General features: G+C 37.6%; 1 protein-coding gene across 3 annotated transcripts in view; it reads right to left on the bottom strand.

Moving 5' to 3' along the window:
* RC3H1 (ring finger and CCCH-type domains 1) overlaps positions 1–12,067 on the bottom strand; it is an 82,955-nt gene that overhangs the window by 23,071 nt on the left and 47,817 nt on the right. For all 3 annotated transcript variants that reach the window (XM_027868382.1, XM_027868383.1, XM_027868381.1), the window contains exons 8-11: positions 7,598–7,716; positions 6,526–6,638; positions 4,585–4,866; positions 4,061–4,275 (exon numbers count right to left, since the gene is read on the bottom strand). In XM_027868382.1, the coding sequence (XP_027724183.1) occupies positions 4,061–4,275; positions 4,585–4,866; positions 6,526–6,638; positions 7,598–7,716 (729 nt within the window). The remainder of the gene's footprint in view (positions 1–4,060; positions 4,276–4,584; positions 4,867–6,525; positions 6,639–7,597; positions 7,717–12,067) is intronic.

The raw sequence follows: 12,067 nt of genomic DNA on the forward strand, positions 1-12,067 counted from the left end.
AACAAGCACCAAAAACAGTATTTGTAAGCAAATCTTCTAGTGAGAAATGGACTTTTTTACCTCTTTAACCAATGAGAAGAGTCATTAATCTACTCTTTGCATTATAAAACAAACCAACAGCAAGACAATCCAGTAAAATGTGAGAAAATGTTAAACTTGAAAACAGTGGCAGAGCTTCAGAGCATGCTCCCTCTGGCCATTTGCCACTGCTCTTTCCCCTAACTTGCTTAGTATGGGCTGTGCCAGACAGTCAGGCTGGTGATACTACCAAAATGCTCCTTTCTCCCCTATTCCTGCCTCACATTTTAGCCCAAACAAAAAGGTTTACTATATAATTAATAAATAAAATTACTGCTTATTTCATATTTACCCATCTTTTTATTTTCTATTTTTTATACATAATTAAAATAATAGATTATTATAGAGCACACACATATATATGCATGTATATATGGTTTATGAATAAACTATATGGGGGGGGTCTGTGTTCCAAAAAAATTTTTATCGATAGTGGTATATGATCAAATAAGTTTGGAAATAATTTCAAGGCCAGAGGCTCACTGTATAACACTATTAAATTATGATCTTAGCACCAGGGGATAGGGAGGATGTCCTGTGCTAAAGAATCAACAGGCTGACAGTATGTGACGACCACTGGCTCACAGATCTGTAACCCAACCTTACATGTGCACAGAGATGGAAGAGCAACAACAATGACCTAGTTCTAAGCTCCACATAGGTTACTTTAACAATAATGAGATTGGTTCTTCGCACAAATAGCCAAAAAGTTATACATACACTGAAGTAAAAGGAGCTAAAAAGCATCAAAACTACTATTTTAAAAGCAGAGAAAAAGGATGTATGTAGTCAATGCTAGCAACAGTAGCCTGTAAAAATACCTGTAGTCTATTCTGATTTAAGGATGGTCCATTTTCACTGTTCCACAGGTGTCATTTTATATTCAAAGGCATTAAGCTTTAGTGACATTTTAGGCTTCTCTCTCCATAGTACCCTCAAACCCTCAGAATCATTTTAAGAGACTTATTAACTAAATTAATTCATATTTTTAAAAACAGGCACACTCTGGTAGATGGAGGTCTTATCTGACTTGGACATGGACCCACTGGATAGTAACCCTCTATTCCTTCACTAACTCAGTTCTCACTGCAGACTTGCCTATTTCTTAACAGTACCACTCTTCTACAAGTCTCTACAAGTATCTCTGGCCTCCTGTCTCTGCATTCAATCAATTCAATTCAAACATTCAATCAACTGCCAAATCTAACAGATTCAATCTCTGAAACAACAGTAACTCCCATCTGTATACATGTGTGTGTGTGTGTGAGAGGGTGTGTAAATGTGTCTGTACACACTTACACACAGGGGAACCAGGTCTGTGAAATCAGTGATACAGGGGAATTCAACTCCCTTTGTCAATGCAGATTTGCATCTGAGAGTCCTAATATTCTCTGGGCCACTGAGGCATTAAGTGCCACATGACCAGTATGGGTTGGAGGATGTTTCTGATTCTACAACAGGCTATCTATCTACTATGTCACACACATTTTTGATTAGCGTACTCATCTGTGGTCACCCAGCTAGTATCTGAAGAGAGATTAAAACCCACATCTTTTACTCCATGCCCAGCACTCTATATGATGATGATAACGACAGTGGTGACAACTACTACAGTTAAAACAGGTGCCACTTTCACAGTACTTGAAGGCGTGCCAAGCAATACACATTTTGTCATTTTATTCTTCAAAGATGTAAAATCATAGGAAGAACTGAAAAAAACACAAACTCTAGGGGCAAAGAACCTGGATTCAAATCCTACCTTTGACATTTACTACCTATGTGACTTTGGGCACGTCATCTGTATAATAAAGGAGCCCTCTAAAACTGTTTCTAAGCAATTCTAAATCCATCATCCTATGATACTCACCACAAATCTGGGAGGCAAATATTGCTTATAAAGGAAAAATCTAAGGGAGAGGAAAGTCAAGTGATTTGCCCAGAGTCAAACAGCAATTATGTGTTTTTGAAGATGGTTTTGGAATTTGAGTCTTTCTAACTCAAATTTAGTGCCCTACCACTAAACCAGACACCCCTTCCCCCTCCTCTTGTGAACTAGTTTCTGCCTTCAAGCATGAAAAGCTGAAATGATTAGTTAGCTGACACAATGAAAGATAAAGTCAGAATTTAAAAAGATCTTGATTGACTAGGACACTGGGCTGAATCTATTACGAAGTGACTTAATAGGGATAAACGAAAGATTTCACACATGGGTTTCAAAAGTAAACTTCACAAGTAATAAAAGGAAATTCATCTAAAAAAAAAAAAGACCTAAGGGTCTCAGTAGACTGACTGCAGAGTCAATAAAAATCAACAGGTACTAATGGCAACCTATAAAGCCACAGTGATGAATGACCACATTCAAAAGAGGTACAGGGTTCAGGCCTGGGAAGATGTGATTTCTACTGTCAGATCACACCTACAATACCTCCTCTATTCAGGTTTAAGTACTATATTTTAGCAGAGACAGGAATAAGCAGGAGAAACTTCCCAATAATTAGAGCTGTCTAAGAGTAAATGAGACCATCTTGGGAGATAGTGGGTTCTGCCTCAGAACATTCTGAGCAAAGGCTAGATGACCTAGTAGCCATTTGTTGTAAAGGGGAATATTGTTCAGATCAGGTTGGACCTTTAATGAGTTTTCACTGACTGACGAATTGAGCTCAAACTCCTCAGCTGATTGATCATTTCAGCTATTCCTCAGTAAGGTTACAACCTCATTTTTCAGCCTGAACTCCCTAACAGCACTACACACATCCCATCCTTAGAGCCAAAATGAACTAACTTCTCTCAGAAAAGGATCTACAATTTCCCCCTTCCATGTTTTTGCTCTTGTCATTCTTTCAGCATGAAATCACAGGATCCCAGAGCTAGAGATGGAACAAGCTTCAAAGATCATGGAATTTAACCCCCAGTTTTTGTAAATGAGGAAACAGTCCCAGAAAAGCCCAGTGACTTGCCTAGTGTTTCAGCACTGTCAAATGACATAGCTCCATTCTGCGTTCAGGAGCACAGGCATCACTTGTCTACAATGAGGGGGCTGAGGTCAGAACAAATGCAGCAAACCTCTACCTCATGTGAACACTCACACCTGCTACCCTGAGACCTGAGTGGGAATGTACTCCCCTACCCAAAAGAGATGGGTTGAACTCCCAGCCCACCTGGAACTTTACCGGTGCACATCAAGCCTGATGGGTGACTGAGAGAATCTGCTGACAGTAGACTGTGCAGGCTAGAATGAACATTCTAGCTAGAGGACCAAGGGCTGGTGCACCCTGGATAGTTGATATCAAATGGAGTTGTCTCCAGAACTGGAACCTTTATAAAGCTTATCCATTCTCTTGTACCCATCTCAAAAATCACTTGAGAAAATTTTTCTTGATTCCTTTAAAAGGATGAGATTTCTGGTTTTCTGCATGACCTTAGACAAATTATTTAACCTCAGGGCATCTAACAGTCTCCTAATCTATAAAATGAAGGAGCTGGATTAGATGAACACAGTGGTCCCTTTCAGGTCTAGACTGATGATTCTATGATTCCTGAAATACACACACAGTGTCAACTTAGAATACTTGGTTGACTGAGGGGGAAAATATGCTATACTTGCCCAGAACATTGTCTAATACGTTATTAATTTTTTAGGCTAAAAGACTGAGTCCAAAATATAAAAACCTAGCAAACATCCTGTTATCTATTGAGCAGATTTGCCTTACCCTCTTGCTGTGACTTGTCATTTCTGTGACTACACGAACACTCTAGATAACAGATAACAGCACAATATTACTTAGTAGATTATCCTGGGTTTTAACTCCAACTCTGTCAACTTAATATAGCTCACTGTATCCATGCTATTAATCGTATTATCTAACTTGTTAAAAAATTTTGTCATATACCTATCTCACAAAAGATATGTCAATAATGAACAAAGTACTACTTTACTACTCTAATAGAAAATGGGTCACACAATTCAAAGGTGTGTTATTACCTGGGGGATAAGGTGCTGGCTCAAAAGGTGGAGCAGCTCCTCGAGGATCCTGATAAAATACATCTGCTTGCTGTGCTGAGTATAGCTGGGAACCTCGTGGTACCATGGGAAGAGGTTTGGTAACCGGCATGGAAGGCAGGTCTGTCGGTCCCCTAGGGGGTACAGGGTGGGGAGTCACAGGTAAGGCAGAAATGTTCTTGGGTCCAGGTTCCAGTCTAAAAGGAAAAGGGAAAAGTGTTAATGATCATTAAGTTGTCTGAAGAAGTTCCCTCTGAGTCAACAAGCTATATAACAAAGTAGATTTGCATATTTTAGGAAATAGCTTATAATTTCTGTTGTCCCTCTAATAAAAAAACAAAGTTGCTTATTTCCCCTATCCTGGTTTCTTTTTTAATCATTAGCTCATAGAAATGCAAGCCACCAGAAAAAAAGGAAACTAGTGAAAGAGATTAGAAAATATTTACTGTTGCTTAACCACATGTTTCACACACAGAAAACCTCAATCAATAGTTAGGAAGCCGTACAGGTCAGGAGGGGATCCAGGAGCGCTGCTGCTCAGGTGGTCAATCTTTCCTGGCTTCAGACCAGAGTCGTAGCTGGAGTCTGTCCCTCGGGGGATCAGCTGTGTCACTGTGTTCCCTGCTGACACAATTCCATTCGGCAGGGCAGTAGGTTTTCTGCTTGGCAGGTCCACTGTCCCTTCTTCTGAAAGGATAGCTGCTGAGGGTAGGCCCACCTCATTGAGCTGGCCTAAGGAGGCACTCAGGGGTCTTCTGGGAACCAGACGTTTGTTCATTTTACGAAATCTTCAGAAAAACAAAATTACACACCAAAAAAAATTTTTTAATTAAAATTTAAAAAAAAAGAAAAGAAAAAGAAAAAAGAAACCACCAAAAGGGACAGTTTTGCATAGGCACAATAGTGAAAATTTCCAATTCTTATAAATTTTCCAGCAATCAAATTTCTTAAAACAAATACCTGATTACCAGCCCCCCCCCCCAAAATTACTGTAAGAAATTCTAACAGAAATTATCTTTTATCTATAAGAATGTATGAGCAGGAAAATAAGCCAAAAAATATGTACATACTTCATTCAATCTTGCATATTTATTCAACAAATAAAAGGTTTGTTGATTGAATGAAACGTTTTTCATTAGGGACATTTTGATTAAAGTAAGAAACTCCTTAAAGCTGAAACATTTTGAATATGTATATGGTCACTGCATTCTACTTTTTTATCATGAGTAGTCCACTGTATCACTCTTACATCATTCTTTTTATTATGAAGCATTTTGTTGAACCCCCTACAGAATATGTTGGAGGAATGGAAGGGAAAAAAGGAAAACAAAACCTAGAGTGTGAAATAACACTTTTGCTCTATTGTAGTTCAATGACTGAACCAGGAACTCACTTTTATTAAATTCTCTGAGGAAAACTATCATAAAGTCACAAAATATTACCAATCAACTCAATAATGATCAAGTTTGACTAATTGGAAGCAGTAAAATATAACTGTTACAATAATGGGAATTATGACACCTATGTACTTAAGATTAGCTTTTTTTTTTTTGTTACTGTTAAATAAGGAATGCTCCAATGGTAATAAGAAAACACAATGGGTTAATTTACAGAGACTTATGAAATGAGATATACACATGGGGAAAAAAAGAAGGAAATTCCTTTTTGTTACAGCATGCCAGAAAAAAAACTAGATGTGAGATTAAAGGGTCTACACTTTACTGTAGTTAAAAATTTAATTCCCATACTATAGCACCCTTCATCCAACCATGAAGGGAAGTTTGTTTTAAAACAGGGATTCTTTTGATACACATTTAAATTTAGAAATAAACTTACACACAAATAACATGTAATTATCCCAAATGGTTTCCATTTGTGAATACTTGCTATTTTTATCTAAAGTCTATTCTTTCATTTAGCCTGTGAGGAGAGAAAGCCCTCATTTTTCAGGTATAATACAGCTGTTTTCCAAGATAGTGTCACTATTTTGAGGGTTAGAATTACTCATTTAAGACAGATACACGGGCCAGCTAGGTGGCACAGTGGATAGAGCACTGGCCCTGAATCCAAATCCGGACTCAGACACTTAACACTTACTAGCTGTGTGACCCTGGGCAAGTCACTTAATCCCAATGCCTAGCCAAAAAAACAAAACAAACAAAAAAACAAAACAAGAGAGATACATAAATACAAAGTTGCCCCTTTCTTAGCTCTCCCTAACAACACCCTCCCCCAATTTGGTTGCTATTTTGTTGCTCTTAATATTTAGCAGGATTCTTTTAAGGTATTATATGAACATAAAAAATTGCATTGGTATAATTTATTATTGTAGCCTCTGCTAACTTTCTGAGTTTCAAAGGCAAGCAAGGCTTCCAAAGAAACTCTTACGCTGTTATAACAGGGATACAACAAAAGTCTGAAATAATTTCTACAAGATGGATACCTACTTTTCCAATTCATCCTGTGAGTGTGCAAACGTGCAGCTAGCTCCCCGGGGGCACCCTCCTCTCTGTTTCATGTCTCGGCACATGTAAGTTTTATACTTGCTGTGCTGAGGAGGCTAAGGAGCAAAAATAAATCAATTAATCAGTGAAGCATTTAAACAGATGATCCTACAGTTACTGTACACAGTTTAAAGGGCTTTAAGAAGAATTTCTGTCTTTGAAGCAACAGAAAACAATAAATAGTGTCATGCTTTCCTTACACTTTAGTATCAAAACACAGCAATATTTTTTCGATGTATGACCTCAATCTGTGCAACCCAAAATTTTTCCCCAGATTATTAATGGCAGTGAAGCCATTGTAGTATAGGATTATAAGCATGGTTTTTAAATTAGTTTATAATATCCAATGCTGAACAATGTGAAACCTTAATAAATACTATTTAACAATAATGATGACCTTCTCTTAAACCATACATGCTTTATTTGATATACACTTTAAAGCGTATTTGACACCAATTAGAACATTAAAGTTTTATCAGATAATGCTTCATCAAATTACCAATGTGAAAAAACCCCATTACAGTAGTTCTCTATGGAGAAGAGGGAGGTTTAAAGGTAGGAGATTAAAGACAGTCTATAGAACTTACAAGTGCAATTACTCTATGATGCAAAGCTAAAATAAATTGGATGCATTTCATTATTTATTACCAGATTTGGGGATTCTACTCCAGCATTCAAGAAAGCTGTAAGATTTGCTTTTCTTCTTAAAGGGAAAGAAGCAAAGCTCAAATTTTAGGCGTGAGAGTCCTTACCTCCATATTATTCTATACGGCAGACCTTTACGACAAGCTATCAGGAGGGCAATCTTTATTTCAATTTTTCCAGATGACCACATGAACCAAGTTTACAAGGATAATCATACAAAAAATGAATTTTTATTTTTTGTCAGCCTCTCAAGAAAAGATACTCTTTCAAAAGTATTGCTGATTCAGGTTTGGGAAATATTGACCTACTTTTCTTTCTTATGACTGTGACTTTAGTGACTTTACTTCTTAATACAATATACCTGTATTACCTGTTGCTGGTCTGTTCCTTTCTTACTGTGATTTTGAATATAATCAACCAGTCCATGTACCACTGTGCGCACAGCGACCAACCCATTTTCTAGCTGTTCCCAGGATGGAGGAGGGGCATCTGTGTAGCATACAAGGAAAAGGAGCAAGAACTTTTCACAAGGCTACATAAACAATAACAAAATTGAATTATAAAAAAGGGCAAAACTATTTTTAACTATGAAAATGATGCTCAGGCATCCAAGAAAAATAACGCCTTTTCCTTACAGTATATCATGTAACTTGCCATCCAATGCAGAATGATGGAGTGGATGGAGTAAGCTTTTTTCCTTCTATTTTTAGTAAAATCATTTGCTTGGAAAAAATGCAGAGCTTTTACAATAAAAACAAGTATCCTGGTATCCCCTGCAGTTACAGTATTGTTAGAAGTACTTTGTGAATCAAATTGCTCTATTTTTAAAAACTTCTTACAAGAAATGCTTTTTTACATAAAAAAATGCATTTAACTAGTTATCTTCTTACATCACCCACATTTCCCAACATATCTGCCCAAAGAGACGCTATTTAAAGGAACCCTAAAGTAAAATCTTTTGTTCTTTTTCAATGAAAATAAGAAATTCATTTCTTTGGTGAACTTGGATAACCATATACAGAAAAGGCTTTGTCATTTAGCAGGAAAAGAAATCTGGTTAATAAAAAAAAATTCCATGTAAATAAGTTAAATGTTGTATTTTATAGAATCATAGATTTATCAGCTAGACGGGAATTCAACTCACACCTGAACAGAACCCCTGTGGATGACACTTCCAATTTCAAGGCAGGTTGTTAAACATGGAACAGCTTTAATTGCTGCAAAGCTTACCATGAATCAAGCTGAAACTTGCCTCTCAAATGTCTGCCAAGTGCTTCTTGTCGTGCTTAAGCAGAACAAGCCCAAACCCTCCTTTCACAACCAGCCATTCATGCATGAGAAGAGCTTTTACATCTTCTCTTTCCTACTCTACTCTAAACAACCTCAGTTACTTTAAATGATTCTCATTGTATGCATGGGTGGGTGCATGGAACAAGCATTTATTAAGTGCCTACCCTGTACTAATGAGCTTTTTACAAATATTATCTCATTTGATTCTCCCAACAGCTCTGAGAGGTAGGTGCTGTTATGATTCCCATTTTACAGCTAAGGAAACTAAAGCAGACAGACTGACTTGCCAGAGTGACACAACTTCCAAATGTCTGAATTTGGATCTGAATTCAGGTCTTCCTGACTCCAGGGTCAGTACTCTCTCCACTGTCCCACCCAGCTGCTTCTAAGTGTGGTGTGCACCTCAACCAAAATACTGGGCCACACACTGGTCTGTGTAAGAAGGCTAGAATAAACAAGTTAGATAGGACAATGACATATGTAAAAATCTGAAAAGAGAGTTCAGTCTCAGACGAAGAGTCACTGACACAACATGGATGGCTTTAGAAAGAGGACAAAGAATAGATTAAATGTTAGCACCAATTCCTGATCTTTTCCAGAATAAGAACCCACTTTAACAAAAAATGATTACATAGACCAACCCCCCTCCCCGCCACACACACGACAGCAAACAGGTCAAATACTTAAAATTCACTTGCAGTTTATCCATCACAACAGCGTTATGAGGCTTCAGACAACCTACCAAAGGTGTGTTTATTTATTACACTGATTCACAATGTGTATGTGGTTGGTGCTAATGCAGTAAAATAGGTTCATGGACCCAGGGCATTATCATAGAAAGCCTCCAGGAATTTTTGGCACACAGGCTGGCAACCACTCCCCTGGAACAGTGAATCTCCTTTATGCTGGTCATTTTCCAAGAGTTTCAAAAGTTTTTCATTTCTAATTGCTTTAAGTTTGGGAAAGAGTTCATTTTTCTCTTCAGACTAACTCTGCTTCGCTAAAGCAACAATTAAAGGAGTGTGGAATAATGGACAGAGTATTGACCTTGAAAGAACAAGCATTTATTAAACATTTATGGGGCAGCTAGGTGGCACAGTGGATAGAGCACTGGTCCTGTAGTTAGGAGGACCCAAGTTCAAATCCAGCCTCAGAAACTTGACACTTACTAGCTGTGTGACCTTGGGCAAGTCACTTAACCCCAGATTGCCTCACCAAAAAGCAAAAACAAACAAACAAAAACCCACTTATTAGATGCTAGGCACTGGGCTAAGAGCTGCAAACACAAAGATAACATGTAGTTTGTCTCAGATTCAAAATCACAGAGAAGGGCTGACCTGTCCTAATAAAGGTAGTTCCCAATGATAAGATCACACCTCTACCCTCTATTCCATTTTGTTTTTTTTGCTTTTTTGGTTAGGTAATGGGGGTTAAGTGACTTGCCCAGGGTCACACAACTACTAAGTGTCAAGTGTCTGAGGTCACATTTGAACTCAGGTCCTCCTGAGCCCAAGGCCGGACTCTATCTACTGGGCTACCTAGCTGCCCCTCTACCCTCTATTCCTAAAACAAAGACAACTTACTGTGCTGTTACTATAACTGAGGAAACTCAGTGTTAACAAAACGGTTTCTAGTTAAGAATAATGAAATATTAAGAATTTTAATGCTGATAACACACCACAAACATAGTTCTTTTGTATTATGTTTTTACAAGCTAGTCATCAATTTATTGCTTACTATGTGCCAGGCACAAGAAATTTAAAGATAAAAAGCAAACAGCCCTTGCCCCAAAGCAATATATTTAAAACAAATACCAGATGAATACAAGGCAATTTGGGGAGGGGTTATGAGAAAAGAAATGACTTCAAGAATTAGATAAGTAGGCTAAGTCTAGTAGGAGACCAGATTTCAAGAGAGAGAGATGGGAGGAAGGGTCCTTTCAGGAGGAGAGGGGAGATGGAAAAATCTATCATGACAGAGTTCTGAGATGAAGAAATTAAAGCCATCTATAGTGATATGAAAAAATGCTCTAAATCACTATTGATTAGAGAAATGCAAATCAAAACAACTCTGAGGTACCATATCACATCTACCAGAATGACCAACATGACAAAACAGGAAAATGATAAATGTTGGAGAAGATGTGGGAAAATTGGAACACTAATGCATTGATGGTGGAGTTGTGAAATGATCCAACCATTTTGGAGAGCAATTTGGAACTATGCCCAAAGGGCTATAAAAATGTGCATACCCTTTGACCCAGCAACAGCACTTCTAGGTCTATATCCTAAAGAGATCATACAAACAGGAAAAGGACCTACATGTACAAAAATATTTATAGCAGCTCTTCTTTGGCAAAGAACTGGAAATTGAGAGGATGCCCATCAACTGGGGAATGGCTGAGCAAGTTGTGGTATATGAATGTGATGGAATACTATGGTGCTATAAGAAATGATGAACAGGCTGACTTCAGAAAAACCTGGAAAGACTTGTATGGTTTGATGCTGAGTGAAGTGAGCAGAACTAAGAGAACATTGTACACAGTAACAGCCACGCTGTTCGACGACTAATGTTGATAAACTTAACCCTTCCTGGCAATACAAGGATCTAAGACATCTCCAGAGGCCTTGTGATGGAAAATGCTATCCACATCCAAAGAAAGAACTATGGAAGTTGAACTGCTATTTTTTTTCTCTTCTGTTGAGTTTTGTTTCCTCTTTCTGATGGTTCCTCCTATTGGTTTTAATTTTTACTTACAACATCACTAATGTGAAAATATGTTTAATATGAATGTAAATGTATAGCCTTCATCAGATTGTGTGCCGTCTTCGAGAGGATGGTGGGGAGGAAGGGGGAGAAGAAAAATTTTAAACACAAAAGCATATGGAAGTGATTACTGATAAATCAAAATAAATTAATAAAAAAAAAATTTTTTAAAAATCTATCATGACCAACTGCTAAGAGGCTAGTATGGTTCAATTATGGGAGGGGAGTCATTTGTAAGAAGATTGAAAAAGTAAGGCATTAGACTTACAAATGAAAAAGTTTATATTTGATCTTAGAAGCATTAAGGAGTCATTAAGAATTTATTCAAGTACAGAGTGATATGGTCTGACAAATATGAGAGATGTTGTGGAGGTACAAGTATCCTTTGGTACAAAGCAAAGTGAGACGTCAAGGATAACTGCCAAAGTTCTGAACCCAAGTAACTTGAAAAGAATTTTAAGAAAAGTGGGTTTTGGGACAAAGATAAGGAGTTTAAACATGCTGAGTCTGAAACAACTACGGGACATCCAGTTTGGAATATCCACTAAGTGAGAGGTTTCCAAAGTGAGCAATACCACTCCCTGGGGGCGCTAGAATGATGGGGATGGGGTGGTAGTAGTGTCAGGTACAACTGGGAGGTACTGAATAAAAATGGAAGTGGAAGCATAAGGAAAGAGAAGAAAATTTTGAAAAACCATTCACACATGTTTCATCTGTTGTGTAACACAAAAAGTCGTAGTGATTATATTACTTTCCAAATAAACACACAAAATACAAGTATAAC

Source organism: Vombatus ursinus, unplaced genomic scaffold (assembly GCF_900497805.2).
Source record: "Vombatus ursinus unplaced genomic scaffold, bare-nosed wombat genome assembly UNPS02014789.1, whole genome shotgun sequence".
Lineage (NCBI taxonomy): Eukaryota > Metazoa > Chordata > Mammalia > Diprotodontia > Vombatidae > Vombatus > Vombatus ursinus.